Genomic DNA, 19,907 nt, shown 5'->3' on the forward strand with positions numbered 1-19,907 from the left:
TATAGTACACGAGGGACCCTTATACAATCAAAATATACTGTGTATATTATATATTTCTTATAGAGGTTTATCATTTTTGTGATTTTTGCCTTGTGACATGCAGTTATCATGTGTGTAATCTATTGGATATCAGTTCCATGGTTAAGAATGTAGCTGCTAAATTATAACATGCTTTTTGTTTGTACTGGCATTTTCACTTCCTACCCCTGTGACTTTGGGCAAGTCATTGAACTGCTTTGGGCCTTAGATTCTTCATCACATAAGTGTGGCAAGGGCAGTACTTATTAAACCAGCATTCTTATGAGGATTAGACGAAGTGATGTATGATGTGTGTGAAAATCATTTGTAAACTCTGAAGTACTTTATAGGTATAAGGTATTTATTCTTTAGGAAATCTTAAGAAAATTAGTCACCAACACCTTATTATAGTAATAGTCTTTTTACTACTTTTGTGTACCTCTAATATTTTAGTTATCTTTGGTATAGACCTTTGTTAAATGCTGAATTATAACATTCTCTCTTATGTGTTCTATCTATGTTCTTGGAAACATGTATGTGATGTGCTGGTAACTATACAACAACTGGCTCTCTGGGGGAAAAAAACCCAATTTGTAGCATTTGCTGTTTTCCATGATGTAAATACTCCCACCACAGCCAATTTCAAGCCACAAACATGACGTTACTGAACACTGAGTTCAAAAGATGTGTATGAATTGGCTCTGCTGGGTCCATAAGAGCCAGCCAACTCTAGCACACACTGAACTAAGATATAGTCAGGTTTTTTCGATATATAGGCAAACAGAAGTCATAATCAATCATGGAAACTTTTAGACTATTTTCTACTTTAAAAATATTTAAGAATATTATTCTGTCTCTGAAAGCCAGGAATCTGAAGTCGGACCTGGATTCTAATTCTGACTCTGTAGTTACTAGTTCTATGAACTTGGACAAGTCAGAATATCTCTAAGCCTCAGTTTCTTCATCAGTAAAATAGGCACAATAATAGTATCTACCTCAGAAGGGGAGATTTAGTGCCTGGTACAGACCACTGGTTGAAAAGAGAGGAAAAAGGATTGCTTTATAAGGTTAGTGGCTATTGTCATCGACCTTGCATGGTTATAATAGCATGCCAACCTGATTTCTTATTATTTTATTTTTTAGCTGACATGGGTTTTGCCAGATTATTCAATTCTCCTCTAAAGCCACTAGCAGATTTGGATCCAGTAGTTGTGACTTTTTGGTATCGGGCTCCAGAACTTTTGCTTGGTGCAAGGCATTATACAAAGGCCATTGGTAAGTTAGTCTAAAATGATTTACTTATAATTGGTAAGATTTACATTATCATATCATTATCATATGATATTGCATTATCATAAATACTAAATGGTATAATAATAAAGCTGCTTTGTAAAAACCACTTTAAATTTCTTTGTAAAAGTCCTGTTGTTTATATTCCCAGATTTTGTAATCTGGTAGATTTGGATTTTTAACTGTATAGGAGAATATGATTCCTTTAAAAAAAGAAATCATTTTCTTTCAGAAGATAGAAGTATCTGATCTTGTTGAGTTGCTATAGAAACGATAACATGCAAATGTTATTTTTTACTTACTATCAATCAGAAGAACTGGAGAGAGGTTTAGACTTGTTTTCTTCACAAAAAGAAAAACAGAAAAATGGGAGTAGTGTAGTCATTGGAGAGAGCCCCTTCTATTTGGGGAGAAGTTACTCAGTCAGTCCTTTCCTAAGCAAGAAACAATATGACTAATCTTTCTCTCTTGCCATTACAGTTTTCAGAATGGCAGTTTCTCCATTAAGGTAGGAAATAGAGCCTGGGTAGATTAGCTGTGCTCAGCATCTTGCCATCTCACCAAGTGAAGAAACTGAGTCAAAAAACCTGTTATAAACATACTCTGTAAAACTTTAAGTCTCCTTCAGAACAGAGGCATCAGAGATTTTGCTGCCTGTCGTTACAGTGTCCTCAGAGGTCCCAGCTGCTAATTGAGGGAGTCAGGAAGAGAGAGCTGTCCTCAGACCTAGATATTGCTTTAAAGGAGGTAAAAAGAGAGGGTAGGGAGGGAGTAAATAGTACTGTTAACGTGAAGGGCTAGTTCTGTACGGTACTTAAATTTGCTAAGTGTGTTTCTTTAAATTTTCCTTTTCTTGAATTTTCTGTTTACCTGCATTAGACTAATATCTGTTTTGACTACATTTAGCTGCTTTTGTTGAGTTCTATTTGATAAAGGCACTTAAGCTCTAAAATTATTAAAAATAGACAACTAAGCTCAATCCTTTTTCTGTTAAGCTTATGAAAAACCTGCTGGCAGCCAGAGAACTATAATTGAAGTTCTCACGTTTGAAAAGATTAGACTCATAATTAACCTATTCATGGGTAAAAAGGGAAACAAACATTAAAATATAGTACTGTCCTCGTTCGTCAGGAGGTCTGATGTCTGCAAACCTCAGATGCCCAGAACACAGTTACATGTTCCTTGTCTGGGGATTCAGACACTAGCACAGTGTGGAATATTGTGATTCTTCATAAATTCTGCTCAAGGGTTTTGTTAAATGAGTGAAAAAGGCTATGAGGAGCCACAGCACTGTGAGGAAAACCAGTTTGTGTTTAACAGTAGAGGAGTGTGAGACTGACCTTAGACCTGTCCCCTGGCAGTTGAGCTTATAGTAAATAAGGCCCCTTAGCAGAGGCTGCCACTCTGTCTGCCAAGGACAGTGGCAGCTGTCGTTGAATGAAGGAGAACTACAAAAAGCAAATGGAAGGGATGGAGCGCTCCTTAGGATGAGGAGTGAAAATCAGACCCTGACTCTATGTACATTCCAATGAATGACTTTTACTGAGGGGCTATATTTTTGAGACATTTAGAATTATGTTTGCTTTTTCTGTTATTAGGTCTCTCTATTGAGAACAGTAAAATCTAGACAATCTCAGAAGGCACCAGAGGATAGGAAGAAACCAAATGTAAGCCAGAGAGAAGGGGAGTGTCAGTTGGAAGCAACAGGTGGTGCCTTAGAACAGGATTGATGGTGAGATAACCCAGGGCATAGGGTGGGAGTACAGGATGTGATAACAGCAGACACCCATGTGCCTTGGGCTCTTACCAAGCACTATGCAGTCTTTGTCTAGAAGGGAGATTTCCAGTAAGAAAAGGCAGGTTCAGCCCAAAACCTTGTTAAACTAAATGATGCCCCACCAAAATCTGTCTCACTCTCATAGATTCTTAGCAAACCCATGGTAGTGAGGCCTGTGTTTGTAACAGGTACCACTGGTGATTCTGTTGTATGTGGTCCCCACACTTTGAGAAGCATAGTTTTATGAATATTTTATGATTAACTGCTCTACTGTTGGAATAAAAAATAGATGTGTTTTTTTGGAAATAAAGGTAATTGGGTATGAATTGGAAACCAACTATATTTCTTATTTCCTCAGGGTAAAGAGAACTGAAATTGAATTTTAACCAGCTTGCAGCTTACTTACTCAGTAAAAATAAGATTTACGAATTAAAGATAAAAACATAATTGCTAATTTCTAATTTTAGTCAAGTCCCAATTACTTATTCTGGATAGAAGTTAAGAAAAAAGCTAAGACATAGAAAAAGAGTGATCCCCACATTAGTTATCTTTAGGCTTGAAATGTATTCATAGCAGACGTAATAAATACACACACATTCACTCATTCTTTTTTTAATTAATTAATTAATTAATTAATTTATGGCTGCATTGGGTCTTTGTTGCTGTCTGCGGGCTTTCTCTAGTTGTGGCGAGCGGGGGCTACTCTTTGTTGTGGTGCGAGGACTTCTCATTGTGGTGGCTTGTCTTGTTGCGGAGCACGGGCTCTAGGCGCATGAGCTTCAGTAGTTATGGCACGTGGCTCCGTAGTTGTGGCTCACGGGCTCCAGAGCTCCAGAGCACAGGCTCAGTAGTTGTGGTGCATGGGCTTAGTTGCTCCGCGGCATGTGGGATCTTCCCAGACCAGGGATCGAACCCGTGTCCCCTGCAGTGGCAGGTGGATTCTTAACCACCGTGCCACCAGGGAAGTTCTGTGTGTTCTTTTTTAAAAAAAATACTTATTAAACAGCATTTATTTAAGTGGGCGAGTATGAACATACATCTCACAAAAATTAATTCACATGTACATTTGGCAAAACATTGTAAATATAACATTATACTCTTAGAATCTAAATTAAAACTATATTATAGTCTTTCAATGTATAAAATCCAAATAGAATAATCCATAACTGGTTATTTGAAATAGTTAATAAAACTTTGAAAGATGCCTAATTTTATCTTGGCACATTGGAGAGTTGGGGCACCATCTAAGTGAATGTGTTCGGATCACATCTATCTCTACTGGTGTCGTGCAGTGTCTATATATACTTGTATTTATCAGCTTCTAGAGCTTACTGTTTGTTGAAAAAACTGAAGTTGATGTCTTTCAGACAAAAGTTGAGTTTTTCCAGATCTTCTTGTGTGATCTGTACTGTCTAGACTGACAGCTCAGAAATTCTGCTGTCATTATGCATTTGATTGCTTTAAAGAAATGTATCACCGTACCTGATGATGATATTATTTCAGTCTGTCAGATCTTGAGTATTATGCCTTATAGTAGGTTATCAGTTGACTCCTTTGGCGATTAAATTATTAATAGTGGTTTGAAGGGCTTTTGCCTAAATGTAAGTTCATTGCTTGCTAAATTGAGTTTCCCAAGCTTATCTTGATCAGGAAATTTACAAGAAAATGTATTTTATTTGGCTTTCAGTATGTTATGTGATGATACAGCTATTTCATGTGATATATATGTTTTCTTAATATACTTATTGTATTTTGTGTATTGCTTCACTGAAAAGTTAAAAAATTTTTTTTTATTTTGGGGATTCTTTATAAAAGTTATACTTGATATACAATGTTATATTAGTTTAACATGTACAACATAGTGATTTGATATTTTTATACGTTATAAAATAATCACCACAATAAGTCCAGTTACCATGTGTCACCATACAAAGTTGTTACAGTATCATTGACTGTATTCCCTATGTGTACATTACATCCCTCTGACTTTTTTATAGCTGGAAGTTTGTACCTCTCAATCCCTTTTACCTATTTCGTCCATCCCCCTACCCCAAAAAGTATTTTTATATGTAGGTTGTGATTATACCCAGAAATTATAACCAAAGAAATATAATAAATGTGTGCAAAAACTTGTTTTTCTTCCTTTATAGACATATGGGCAATAGGTTGCATATTTGCTGAATTGTTGACTTCAGAACCTATTTTTCACTGTCGTCAGGAAGATATAAAAACAAGCAATCCCTTTCATCATGATCAACTAGATCGGATATTTAGTGTCATGGGGTTTCCTGCAGGTAATTTATTTATTTCAAAATAATGAGTCATATTTCAAAAACATTCTTTTTGAAAAGCATATTTTTAATGTCTATTTAGTATTTTTAATGTATATTTTTAAGCTAAAATAACTAGATTTTTGATAAGTAACACTGTTTCCTATAACAATATTCAATATTTTTTGTAAGATAAAGACTGGGAAGATATTAGAAAGATGCCAGAATACCCCACACTTCAAAAAGACTTTAGAAGAACAACGTAAGTAATTCCATATTACATATAAGTAATATTCAATGGGAATATTTAAATTAATTCTTTTTTTAAAAAGATAGAGATTATTTAAACCAGAAACTTAGATTTTAGTGTATTAATTATGTTTATGATTTAAAGAAGAAATTCCAGATGTTGTTAACATATATGCCAGGCTTAGGCTGTAGTATTTAAAAACTTTTAAGAATTTAAGGGTTAAGGGTCAGTGGATAGTTTAAATGTCTCTTCTGTTTTAGCTTGATAAAGGCTCAGTTCAAGGCCACAACTATGATTTTGTCTTTATCTAAGTAATGACTGGTGACTGAAATGCTGGGCTAGGCAACCAGGAAGGGTGGCAGGAGGAAGAACACATGGCCTGGGATTTGAGTAAAACAAACTGGTGGGGACACGTATGCTGAGTAGAAGTGAGAGGAGTTTGTTATAAATGTGCACACCTAGAGGAAAAGATGGAAGAGGTTCTCTCTTGGGCAACTTCACAGAAAAATTTCAGGACAGGATGGCTTGTAGGAACAAAAGCAGACATCATAAAGAGAAGCAGAGAATGGCACTAATCATTTTGGGCCTCTCTTTTACACAGTCCTTGGTAGGGTCCTTGCCTCTTTTCATCCCTTAAAGAGAGCACTGACATTGCTCAAGGGTCTGAATTGGGCTCTCTTCTCACTCTAGACATTTCCCCAGGCAGTCTCGGTGATTTGATGGCTACAATGTACCATCAGTTATGCTGATAGCTCCCAATTTATACATCCTACTCAGATCTCTTTCCCAAGTTTCAGACCCATTTATCTAATTGCCTTATGGAATCCCAACTTGAATGTCCCATAAATACTTCAAAATACATGTCCAAAACTGAACTCATCATCTGTCCTCCTAAACCTCTCCTCCCACTGTATTTCTTATCTTAGGAAATAGCTCCATGATTCATCTGATTGTTCAAGCCAAATACCTGAGAGATATCCCTGATCCTTCTTCTATCTCCCTGTCTTCCATTTTACCCCCCAGTGTCTAAACAATGAGCAAATCTAGTAAATTCTTTGTTCTAAATATCCTTTGGATCTTTGTATTTCTCTCCATCTACCGTTCCACTGTTGTAGGCCAGACCACCGTCTCTCGCCTGGAATCCTGCAGCGGCCTCCTAAGTGATTTCTACCTTCAGTCTTCACTCCACCTCACTGTCTGTACTGCAGTCATTGCCAGAAGCACATTTGGTCATGTCAGTCTTCAAGCTGCTCTTAATTCACCATTGCTTTCAACTTCTTAATATGGCTTACAGAGCCTTGGCTTCTACATCACCAAGTTCATCTCCTAAACCTCTGTCCACTTTGTACTCTATAGCCTAGACATCATGAATTTCTTTAAGAGCCTCAAAACCTCTAAGTTTTCTTTGACCTCTGGATTTTTACACACGCTGTTCCTTCAGTCTGGGATGTACTTTCCTCCCACCTATTTCATCCGATTAACTCCTTTATTTATCCTTTCTATCCTGACGAGATTTCCCCTTGACCTTCTAGTTTGAGTTAGGTGTTTCCCCTCTGTACTCCCATAGCATATCCTGTGCTGCTTCTCTTGGCACTGATCACTTTGCTCTGCAGTTGGCTTTTGAACAGTTACCGTCTTTCCCTCTAGAATATGGATGGTGCCTATTTTATACACCATTATAGGTATCCCCAGGGCCTGGTACACAGTGCAGTCTCATTACTTACTTGTCAAATGGGTATTAAATGAAAGTGGTTTGGGCTTCCCTGGTGGCACAGTGGTTGAGAGTCTGCCTGCCGATGCAGGGGACATGGGTTCGTGCCCCGGTCCAGGAAAATCCCACATGCCGCGGAGCGGCTGGGCCCGTGAGCCATGGCCGCTGAGCCTGCGCGTCCAGAGCCTGTGCTCCGCAACGGGAGGGGCCACAGCAGTGAGAGGCCCATGTACAGCAAAAACAACAACAAAAAATTAGCTAAATCTAATACAATACATACATGTCATTAAAGTATAATAAAGAAAAAAAATTCCAGAAAATGTTATATCAAATGACATAAAAAGTAAATGAATAATAACTTGTTTATATTAGATAAAAAGAACCAAAAAAATTACTCTTAAAGTGAATTGTGAAGGATAACAACAAAAGTTGCTGTAATCTTTCCAATGTGTCAGGTCTTATTAGCTCATTAGAAGGCAAGGTGAAAATAGAATTAAAAGGAAATAAGTAAGTTGACTTTAAAAATTGAATGTTTGAATAAACACGGTCTGATAAAATGCCTTATAACGTATATAAAAAGTTTGAGTTACTTTGAAAACTGTTCAGCTCTTAAACTGTAGCAAATCTGGAAGAGGATAATTCAGAAAATGACAAAGAATTTATCTTAGCTTTAATACTAGGAAAAATAAGAAACCACAATGGGAATTGAGCAATAGGATTTCTCAACTTCAAGACCTTTTATATTATGATAGAAACAAATAACCTAGAATCTGGAGTTAACCCAAGAAATCAGTTGATTCAACATAAAGACTAAAGCCATGTTGACAGGCTCCGTTTCTACATAAACTTTAAAGTTTCTTTCCATTACCAAACTTAATGGCTACCTTGCCAATAAAAATGTTCCTGGTATTGGAGGAAAATAACTGTTAATGTACATGGCAAAGATTTTTTAAAATAAAAATACCTAGTGTTGGCAAGGGTATATAATAAATGGGCACGCTTACTTATATGCTACTGGTGAGAATGAATGCTTCTCAAACTTTAATGTACCTACAAGTCACATGGAGACCTTGTTAAAAATGCAGATTGTGATTCAGAATCTGGGATAGGGCCTGAGTACATGCATTTCCTACTGCAGGCTCTCTGGTGCCCATGCTTCTGGTCTGAGGGCCAGGTTTGTGTAGCAAGAAGGCTTTGAAATATACATACCCTTTGACCTAATAATTCTAAGGATTTGTCCTGAGAAGGCAATCAAAGCAGCCACACATAGCTACGATGAGGTACCTAAGGCTTTCCTAGAGGTTAACTAACTGCCCGAGATCACACAATTGGTAAATGATTGCGCCAGGGTCTGGTAGGGGTCTCTGATTCTCACCTGCCATGCAGTATTGTCTCCCTACATGTGTACTAGATTGACCTTCAAGAACCTGCGTTTTACAACTGTTGTAAAGCAAACATCATTAGTAACAGTAGAAAATATACATTCGGTACAAATAATAAGTTTAAAGAGCATTTGGCAAGGAAAAATGTTTATGAAACAATATTAAGTGAAAAAAGTTAGCACAATTTATATAGTATGATTCTAATTTTATAAAAACAAAAATGCCCCTGGGTTTGTATCATATATATGCATGAAAAAAGGACAAAAGAAAATTATCAAAATCTTGATGACAGTGTTTTTTTTTATTGCTGCTAGGTTGATTATGAGTGATTTCAATTTTTTTCTTTATGCTTTTTATATTCTCTAAATTTTCTACCATGAACATATATTACCTATTTTTTGACCTTTTTAATTTGAAGTATTTCATATATAGGAAAGAATATACATGATGAAAATATGTAGTCTATTTAGAATAATAAAATGAATAATACCCATTTACTCACCCTTCAGCCTGAGGGGTTGATATCCTTATACAGAGTATGTACCTAGGAAAGGAATTGCTGGGTCACAGGATACTCACATTTTCAACTCTCATAGTTCATGAGTCATTATCTTACAAAGTAATTTTAACAATATAAACTCCTACATGCTGTGTGTAACAATTCTTATTTCTTCACACATTTACCAACATTTGGTTATGTGTTCCTTTTTAATCAGAAAAAACAATGGCTTAAATTAACACATATCATATAGGAAAACCAATCTTGGAACTTTCCATTAAAAATTGTAACTTGTGTGAGTTTTCTTAATAGTGTGTGATTCTCATGTCTGCAGGTACGCCAACAGTAGCCTCATAAAGTACATGGAGAAACACAAGGTCAAGCCTGACAGCAAAGTGTTCCTCTTGGTAGGTGCATCTCTCCCAGACTGGGAACTTGGATCCTTTAGCACAGCCCTCACCCCACCCTGCTTACCACGGAATTGTCCCAGCTCTTCCTCCTCTTTAGAAAGAAAGGAAATTGGTGGATGCTGGGGCAAAATTAAATCTTTCTCTTTTGAGATGTCACCCTGGACTTTTGTCCAGTGGTTTATCAGCAGAAAAAAAATTAAATTCTAAAAGGGCTCTAATGCTAATGATTTCTTCTAGTCTCACATAAATGTGTCTAGTGTATTAATATTGTAGTGAGCTATACAAAATGGCATTTGATATTAATTCTATTAGACCTTAACACAAAAGTCAAAACATTGACTTGGAAACAAACTTTTCACGTGCTGTCAATTTCTTATGTGTTATTCTAGCTTCAGAAACTCCTTACTATGGATCCAACCAAGAGAATTACCTCAGAGCAGGCTCTGCAGGATCCCTATTTTCAGGAGGACCCCTTGCCGACATTAGAGTATGTATCCTTCCTTTTCTGTGTGCTTTGCTCCAGGCTGAGGATGTTGGATGGTGGCTGAAAGTAAGAGAAGCACTTGTTACTGAAGTATTTTACTTTCTTTGTTAATACTGCCTCAGAGAAAAACTCGTCAAGAGAGAGGTCCTGTATTTTGAAACAGGCAAAGCTGTAGAGAGGTGTGAATGAAAACAAGTATTTTAGGAATGACCATTAATCCGTTTTACAGATAAAAACTAAAGCTGAGAACAGATGGGACTTTTATAGATCGGTCAGCCAGAACAGTTCACACCAAATCAGTAGGGAGCTGAGATTTTAAAATTCTGTGTGTCTGCTGTACAACCAGACTCCTCCATTTCCCCATCCTTGTTACAACCACATATATAAATCGTGCTTGGATTTATTAGAGGTGCAGCTTTTCTTGAGAAACTTATTTTCACTGTTGAAGCAAATACACATTCAGTTGTTTTTAGTGCTGATGAAGTTTGTGTGGAGAAATTTCTGTCATATATGTCAACTAGCTAACCACAGTTAAGATTTGTTATTGAAAGTGGCAATTAGTGTAAAACTTAGATGACAAATTGTTCTTTTCTTATTGCTTAAATTGTGTTGAGAGGCATAACCAGCCACAGATGAAGAGTAGGAAAAAAAAAGTGAAATTGTTTTTAAGAAAAAAATTTTCTTTTTTAAGAAAAAAAAGTGGAATTTTAAATGAACAAGGTCAGTGATATTGTAGATTTTACATCATGACATGAATTTTTTTTTCTTTTCATGGGTTTTAGTGTGTTTGCTGGCTGCCAGATTCCATACCCCAAACGAGAATTCCTTAATGAAGATGAACCTGAAGAGAAAGGTGACAAGGTATATACTGCACTTAGGAATGGATAATTTAATAATTCCTATATATTTAACTGCCTTTTATTTAATTATGTATTTACTTTATTGTAGATGTACTTTGCGATTTGAAATATGCATTCACAGATAAATGAACTTCCTGATTTGTTTTATTGCCTATTTTATTCCCCGATTCTTAATTCTTGCTTTTTGTTTGCTCGGTGTCATTGCCTTCACTTTATGCAGGCTGCTTTTAAAGCATCACTCTCTTCTTTGATTGCAGTTGACTCCTCCCCACACAGCCCTACTTTTCCAAATTGATTGAAAAGACTATTATAGCTGTTTTAATGAGTTGCTATTTCCTGTGTGCCTGTGCTCTTCAGTGGGATGTCTGTGACTGATTTGGAGGGTTACCGTGCAATCTAAATGAACTTCAGAGAACGGGTCCTATTCGGGGCTCAGTACTTTAACTTCTGGAGCTGCTGTATTCCCTGGCTGCTCCATTCTCTGGTCATTCCAGTCACTTTGGTGTCCCACAGAGGTCCCTCCCCAGGTTGGTCAGCAGTCTCATGTGCATATCGTGTCATGGAAGATGTAATTTAGTTCCACAGAAAGCTTGCTTTTTTTTCCTCTCTACAAGAATCAGCAACAGCAGCAGAACCAACATCCGCAGCCTGCAGCCCCGCCGCAGCAGGCAGCAGCCCCTCCACAGGCAGCCCCGCAGCAGCAGAACAGCACCCAGGCCAACGGGACTGCAGGAGGGGCCGGGGCGGGGCCCGGGGCCGCCGGAGCAGGGCTGCAGCACAGTCAGGACTCCGGCCTTAATCAGGTGCCTCCAAACAAGAAACCGCGGCTAGGGCCTTCAGGCACAAACTCAGGCGGGCCTGTAATGCCGTCAGATTATCAGGTACTCCCCTGAATTTCGTACTTTTTAATGTTCATATACTGTTAAAACACTAAATGCAACTGAGTAAATTTTAAAGGTCTTATTGGCTATATTCAGTGATTCATGTGTCCGGTAGCATCTCCCCTAGCAAATACAGAGAAGCTCTGAAGAGCTGTACAAAATGGAAGACATTTATAGGTAGAAGGAGGTGGGACAAGGACCCTAACAGAGAGCTGATTGTTTCAGGCCCAGGCACCTTCCTTTGGGGACTACAGGAGTCTACCAAGTTGATTACTTCTCTAGTGCTGACTAGGAGATTCCAGACGGACTGGGGAGGAGTACATTCCTGGGAGGGGCTGAACCTGCAGTTAGGTTAGGCACTGTCTCAGTTTGGTGATGTGGGCTTAGCACAGGTGACTCCATTTTGAGCCTGTTGTCTCTTTTTTGACAATACATTTTATAAAATGGGAAGTAGACTTATAGTAGATCCTTTTAGAATTAAGTGGTACTCTGAAGTTTGACTATACAAACTGTACAATCCTGTTTCTAGGGCGTTATATGAAAATGAAGAATTTTGTCATTTCATGTAATTGCAAGATATTTTGTTTCTTGACTTGATTATCCTAAAACCCTGAGGAGGGAAGGTGAGGCAGGCAGCTCCTCCTCAAAGAAAATGTCTCATTTTACCCTTACAGCTGCCTGTCAGGTTTGGGTCAGAAAAAGATACCTAGATAGATAAGCAATTGAAAGGGAGAGGAATGGCGGCTTATTTTGAAAAAAGTAAGCAGCATACTTCAGAAGGATCTGCCATCACTGGGAGGAAATAATCAGTAAGTAGCCACATAAACATAGAAGAGAAAGGGACTAAGATTGAGACTTCTCAGGAATAACTGTTAAATCTCACTAGAAATAATTTTGAGACTTTCATTTTGTTATTAAGATTTAAAAGAAAACTACAATTGTATTACCAATTCAGGAAATTAAAGGTATTACCAATTCAGGAAATTAAAGGAAAAAAGCCTAAGGATTGGTATTTGGAGAGAGAGGTAAAAATACTGGTGAAAACTGTAGGGATTCTTGGGGGAAAAAAAAAGTTTTCAAGGTAGTAACAAGGTAAGAAAAGATCTAAGAAGGGAAAGGAATTTAAAGGTTAAAAAAAAAAGGTTTAGAACCACAGTCCCTCAGGGAACTGGTGGAGAAGAAGCACATAGGAGAGAGATAGATAACAGAAAACAAAACCACAGGCAAGGAGACATAAACTCACTGATTAGGAACTGGAAACAAGAGAAACATTAACAAGAAAGACATAATAAATAGCTGTCTAACTGGCTTTACATTCTGAATATCTCAGCACAACTACTTTGAGAACTTATCTTGGAAGATTCCCTGCAAGCAGAGGAGTATGTAATAGCGCTTCCATTGGTTCCAATTAAAGTAATCAAGGCATCAGTTTGATCTGCTAAAAACAGCTTGCTATTTGGGTAGTAGTCATGAACATATTTGAATTTTACTATAAAGTCAGTTTTCCCCCTAACATTAGTTTATTCTTATTATATGAGCAACAAACCTTTACTATATACTGGCTCATCTTTGTGTCTCTGATTGTGTTATATTAACCTGATTATAGTCGATCATGGACAGATTACTTAGCTATTGTATTTATTCCTTTCAAATCCAGGAGTTCTTCAGATGCTTTTCTTTGTCCATACTGAGCTGTCTACTTAAAAATAAAATAGCCTATCTGTGAAATGGGTAGCTTTCTCAGCTAGTTAGTTGGAAAGACTAACATGAGGGGTGAGGGAGTCCCATTGCACCTGTCTGCAACTCTCATATCATCGACACATTAGTTCTTTATCCAGTACGGAGGAGTCTAAATATGCTGAGTCTAATAAGCTAAAGTGAAAGCAGTCGTACGTAGCCAGCTCAGCAATTGTAGGCCTTGTGAATGGAAAGGACATTTTTTTCCCCATAATAAAGTGACAATAAAACATAGTTAGAATCTGGAAAGGCTTCTTACAACAACAGAACTCGTCAGAGTTGTGTAACACAGGAAGGAGTTCAGCGAGATTATTTTTAACCAAGACTATCTTATTGCTCTGTTGTCTTGGAGCCGATGTTGCAAGTCCAGCTTGGCTGCCTCTTGCGCGCTTGCTGATTTGTCCTTCCGCAAACCGCCAGTGCCACCTCAAGGTCATTGGCATTTTTAACTCCAAGTAATAGCTTCATTACATACGATCTTTCCCAATTCGCTCACAGGAAGAACCCGCCTTCTGGGCATAGCCAAAGACACTGGTTCCAGCTATGCTTATATTTAACCAGGCACCATGTTCTTATTCTATAGGTGAATTTTTCTTTTACATATTTTTTTCATATTTGCCCTTGGTACTATGAAGATGAATGTTTCATTTAAGGTAATAAAACTACATTGAACTGAAATACATTTGTCTCAGCCTTCTGGAGAGAATTTTCACATATGAAATTTTTAAAAATTCTAAATGTTACCTGAAGAACTTCTCTGGTGGTCCAGTGGCTAAGACTCCGCACTCCCAATGCAGGGGGCCTGGGTTCGATCCCTGGTCAGGGAACTAGATCCCTCATGCCACAACTAAAGATCCCGGGTGCCGCAACTAAGACCCTGTGCAGCCAAATAAATAAATAATTTAAAAAAATAATTTTACCTGAAGTTTATAAAAAGCACTTATTTCTGCCACCCCTACCCAACCGTGCCTGGCTCTGTCATGTAGGTGATGCTGCTGATGCCACTCTAGCCTCTCCCTCTGAAAACTCTTTTCTCTAAAAGATGATTTCTTAATCACAACAACTTCGTTATTTATAATGAGAAAACTAACAGCACGTCAGTATACATTATGAACGCGGCCGATTCAATATGCCAAACTGATTATTCCTGTTTGCAAATCTCAGTTATGCAAAGAAAAACTAACCAGAATTAGCCTAAGTTTCCCCTCTACCTTTCGTTGCCAGTGTAACTTATCTCCCAAAGAAATCCAGCCAACTTTCGTGCATGCCAGAACAGTGGTGGCAGGCTGTGATGTCAAGTCAGCAAAATGTATTAACAAACTAAATTAACTGTCGCTACGATGGGTCAGAACCCGGAGCCTCTGATGAGAATGGCTCATCTCTCCGTCCTGTTGTGATTAGCATCTTGAGCTGTTCCCTTCCTCCATCAGTCACTCCCTTTTCCTGTTTTCTTCTCCTAGCACTCCAGTTCGCGCCTGAATTACCAAAGCAGTGTTCAGGGATCCTCTCAGTCCCAGAGCTCACTAGGCTATTCCTCCTCATCTCAGCAGAGCGCACAGTACCACCCGTCTCACCAGGCCCACCGCTACTGACCCGCTACAGCCAGAGCGGGTCCAGACTCCAGCAATATGACGTCTGCATTGAAGAGAACCAAAAATGCAAACTCTGATGCTGTTTAAAACTCATCCACTTAGGAGGAAAACTATTTACTGAGCATTTTGCAGGACTGACTGATGTCTTTATTGACTTAAAGAAGATTTTCGTGAAGTTTCCCCAGCACCCTTTCCCTGCATGTGTTCCATTGTGACTTCTCTGATAAAGCGTCTGATCTAATCCCAGCACTTAACTTCTGTAACCTTCAGCATTTTGGGGAAGGATTTCCTGGTGCACCTTTCTCATGCTGTAGCAATCTCTATGATTTATCTTTTCAAAGCTCTTTTACTAGGATTTTAATGTTTTAGAAACAGGATGCCAGTGGTGTATAGTTTTGTACTTCATGAACTGATCTAGCAACACAGGTAAATATGCACCTTTTAAAGCACTATGTTGTTTTCACAGAATATAACTCTTTTGCTCATGGAAGTCTTAAATGGGAACTGTTACTGTCCCACAGTACTTTACTATTATGTTTTTATTTCTCTAGTTTCAGGGAAGGTCTAATAAAAAGACAAGTGGTGATACAGAGGGAACCTGCAACCAAAAACAGCCTAGATCTTTGCAGTTACTATGCTTTATGCTATGAAGAACTAAAGTATGTGGTAATTTTTATATAACCATTCATATGGAACTTAGTTCCCAGAATCATCTTATTCTGAATAGTATCCAGTAATTAAGAATTATAATTTTAACCTTCATGTAGCTTACGTCTACTTTAAAAAGGGTTTCAAGAGCTTTGATGAAATACAGTCCTCTGGTGACCCACACCAGAAAACTGAAGAGAGTATTAACTGCACTAGGATTTCTTTAAGGAGTAATGTTGATCAAAGGGAAGGAAAAGTTTTTAGTGTGTATTGTACATAAAGTTGGCTTCTCTAAAGAACTGTTGGTTTCTTCACATCTGGGTCAGTTTGAGTAACTTTCTTACATAATCAAGGGTACTCAAATAGAAGCCTGCAAATTAATCTGCTTTTAAAATAAAGAGCAGTGTTCTCCATTCGTATTTGCATTAGACATAGAGTGGCTATTTTTAAAGCATGTTAAAAATTTAGGTTTTGTTCATGTTTAAAGTATGTATTATGTATGCATAATTTTGCTGTTATTACTGAAACTTAATTCTATCAAGAATCTTTTCATTGCACTGAATGCTTTCTTTTGCCCCTAGGAGAAAACTTAATAATTGTGCCTAAACTATGGGCAGATAGTATACGACCTATTAGATAAGTGCTATTTGCATTTCTATGATCTATGACTTAGAGGCTGAGCTCTTTCTTAGCCAGCGTAAGGACGCTCAGCAGAGTCACAAGGAAATGTAAAGACTTCGAGCTCCCGTTGTAATGTAAGGGGCAAGAAACTCGTGTTCTTCTAAATGCTACTAGCAGCACCAGCCTCGTTTTAATGCTTTCTTGAGCTAGAAGAAATAGCTGAGTATTGTATATGCAAGTTATATGCATTTTTTAACTCTTCTTTGTGAACTTATCTACCTGGTTATGATACTCTGGGTCCATATACAAGTAAAATAAGTTTTAGACAGAAGCCAGTATACATTTTGCACTATTGATGTGATCCTGTAGCCAGCAAGGACCTTACTGATCTCAGCATAATAATGCTTATTAATAACAAAGACTATACAGTGACACTCATCAACACTGAAGATGAAACTGTTGACATGCTCCACTGGAAGGAATTTCTGATTGTCTCCATAGTAATTTACCCCTTCCATTTTTGCAAATGAGAAATTAGTAGCCCTCTGCGTAACGTAGCTACCCAAGTAAAGTTCTGTCCTGTGACCTGCACCCTCACCTCGTGCCCAGCATTATGCTGGGGGGTGAGACACAAAGGGCAAGACGTACTTCCTGTCCTTGAAGAGCTTGTGATTGATTCCATGACAGGAAGCTTTCCTGGGATGCCAGGCTTATAAATGAAACCATCTTAGAACATGAAGGTCTATTCGTTTACTTCTAAACCCACTTGGAGAGAGTTATTATTCCAAATTTTGCTCTGTAATAAACAAGTGTCATGGAGAGGTTTCTATGTTTATCTACCTTCAAGAAAGCCAGCAATTATTAATATCACCACAGGCATTAATATATATTTGAAACGTTCACAGCAGCCTTTCAACAATAGTTGGGTGGCCCTTGTAGGCAGAACACAACTAGGTGTTTGTAGGAAATTACAATGAAAATAGCTCTGTTCCTGCCCTCAAGGAGAGCTTACATTTAGTAAAAGACAAACCCAAATATGTGCATGAACCAAAGTATCATGCCCCTTAATACTTCATAAGCAACTTTGATATAAATCCTTGTGATATGCGCTTATATGATCATGGGACTACCCTGCTTTCCTTGTATGTAGTGAATTTTAGTGGCAGAACTGATACAGAAACCGTGAGGGGATTTTTTCAGTTGCTCCCGCTGTTCTCCACACAGGATCTAGCCAGATATGCCAGTTACATATGTGACTGGGTTTCTGGTCACTGCACTGGTACTGGCCCTTTCCTCCTGTGCTCTTGCCTGAGAGTTGGTGATGCCCACTGGTGCTCATTACCCTTTGAAATAATTTTGGTTCATAATTTCCTTTTCCTTGTAAAGGGGAACGGAGCCTTTAACATACTTATGGGCCCTAAAACTGTGGGACCTCGAAGGAGACCTGTGAAGCTTTTTGAGGTTAAAATTTACCTTTTTGGTCCCCAAATGACCCCATTCCTCTTTAAAAATGTATTACCATCAATGTCCCCTGAGAATGCAGGGTGGACTTCCAACCCAGGGGAGGTTATGGGAAGGAAGGAAGGAATCAAAGTGAAGGTCTTCTGCACTCCATAGTACAAATCAGTTTTCGAGTTAGCTTTCTGGTAAGTTTTGTGTTTGGGAAAAGGGATTCTAGGGTTTCAGGACAGCTGAGTCAAGGGTAAGGTAGCCTGGTGGCAGGATTGATACTATGAGGCTGAAACAATCCTTATGATGAAGTAGATCATGCAGTAACATACAAAAACCAAGGACATGTATATTTTTATATCTGTGTGGTTTTAAAACTTTAGTACTTAGAACTTCAGCCTTCTGCACTACTCTTTTGCTCTTGTAAACGCAATTTACATTTAAGAATGGAAAGGGATGGCATTTGCTTACCTGTTCACTGCCTCATTCCTGGTGAAGCAACTGCTAGTTGTATGCCTCTAAAAGGATGCTGTTTTCTCTGCTAAAGATAAAAGAAAAGAAAAAATAGTTGGACAATAAGACTTGCAGCTTAATCTGCTTTGAATAATTGTATGTAACAGAAACTATACAATGAAGGAATATTCTATGAAAATTATAAATCCTAACCTCTATCGTGTTATCCTTCTGGGGAATGGAGAAAGGCAGTGAAATGGCAGTTAGACTAAAGGAGGCTTGAAGGATTCAAGTATAAATAATATTTTATATAAAACATAGCTGTTTAGGTTTCCTTAATCTTCAAGAATAGTCACAAATATCATAAAGCAACGTTCATTGTTTTAGGATTTTTTAAAAATGTGTTGTACCTAAGGCCATACTTACTCTTCTGTGCTATCACTGCAAAGGAGTGATACGTATGTATTATATGAAAAAAAAATCCTTAATGCACTGTTATCTCTTAAATATTTAGTAAATTAATACTATTTAATTTTTTTAAAGATTTGTCTGTGTAGACACTAAAAGTATTACACAAAATCTGGACTGAAGATGTCCTTTTTAACAATTTAAAGTACTTTTTATATATGTTATGTAGTATATCCTCTCTAAGCTGCCTAGTTTGTATTTCCCATAATTCCTATTTGTGAAGTGTACCTGTTGTCTCTTTTTTCAGTCATTTTCTGCACGCGTCCCTCTTTATACGATTATAGACATGACCGTGTGTGCTTTCCACACACTGCTGCGAGGTGTGCACTCAGAGCCAGCTGCCCCCCCGCCCCTGCACCCCGCCTTCCAGCGAGGCTTGCTCCGCGGGGTGCAGGATGAGCTGCTGCTTTGGAGCCGAGTGTTTCCCGCTTTTGAGTTGTCCTGACATCCTTCCCGAAATGACTGTTAAGACAAAAATAAATTACATTGCATTTATTTTATATTCTTGGTTGTAATAAAATTTAATTGACTTTGTTTCAGTGTGGATTTTTTAAATATAGGAAAAACTCTTGTTACAACAACTTTTAATGTTAAAATTTTATGTGTGTGCCTCGAAGCTTTTCAGATTACACTTGTCCTGCAGAGATGCAAAGTCTCCCTGTGAGCTGCAGTATGTTATTTTATTCAGGATGCTTATGATGTCAAAAAACCAAAGAGGCAAGGCTTGCAAATACCTCAGAAGCAAAATTACAGTTTTTTAAACATCTCTGGCGGAGATATCCTTTTTTTAAAAAAAAAAAAAAAATGGGGCTTCCCTGGTGGCACAGTGGTTAAGAATCCGCCTGCCAATGCAGGGAACACAGGTTCGAGCCCTGGTCCGGGAAGATCCCACATGCCGCGGAGCAACTAAGCCCGTGCGCCTAGAGCCCATGCTCCGCAACAAGAGAAGCCACAGCAACGAGAAGCCCACACACCGCAATGAAGAGTAGCCCCTGCTCGCCGCAACTAGAGAAAGCCCACATGCAGCAATGAAGACCCAACACAGCCAAAAATAAAATAATTAATTTAAAAAAAAAGAAAATTAGAATGTTTTAGAAAAAACAAATA

The 19,907-nt window shown here is 38.1% G+C and overlaps 1 protein-coding gene across 2 annotated transcripts in view; it reads left to right on the forward strand.

The window, feature by feature from the left end:
• CDK19 (cyclin dependent kinase 19) overlaps positions 1-19,334 on the forward strand; it is a 181,723-nt gene extending 162,389 nt beyond the window's left edge. For both annotated transcript variants that reach the window (XM_060115056.1, XM_060115057.1), the window contains 8 exons: positions 1,162-1,293; positions 5,236-5,379; positions 5,548-5,617; positions 9,532-9,604; positions 9,997-10,094; positions 10,874-10,952; positions 11,566-11,832; positions 15,030-19,334. In XM_060115056.1, coding sequence (XP_059971039.1) covers positions 1,162-1,293; positions 5,236-5,379; positions 5,548-5,617; positions 9,532-9,604; positions 9,997-10,094; positions 10,874-10,952; positions 11,566-11,832; positions 15,030-15,161 — 995 coding nt within the window. In that variant the 3' untranslated portion in view covers positions 15,162-19,334. The remainder of the gene's footprint in view (positions 1-1,161; positions 1,294-5,235; positions 5,380-5,547; positions 5,618-9,531; positions 9,605-9,996; positions 10,095-10,873; positions 10,953-11,565; positions 11,833-15,029) is intronic.
• Positions 19,335-19,907: the final 573 nt, after the last annotated feature.

This window comes from Mesoplodon densirostris, chromosome 12 (genome assembly GCF_025265405.1).
Source record: "Mesoplodon densirostris isolate mMesDen1 chromosome 12, mMesDen1 primary haplotype, whole genome shotgun sequence".
NCBI classification, from domain to species: Eukaryota; Metazoa; Chordata; class Mammalia; order Artiodactyla; family Ziphiidae; genus Mesoplodon; species Mesoplodon densirostris.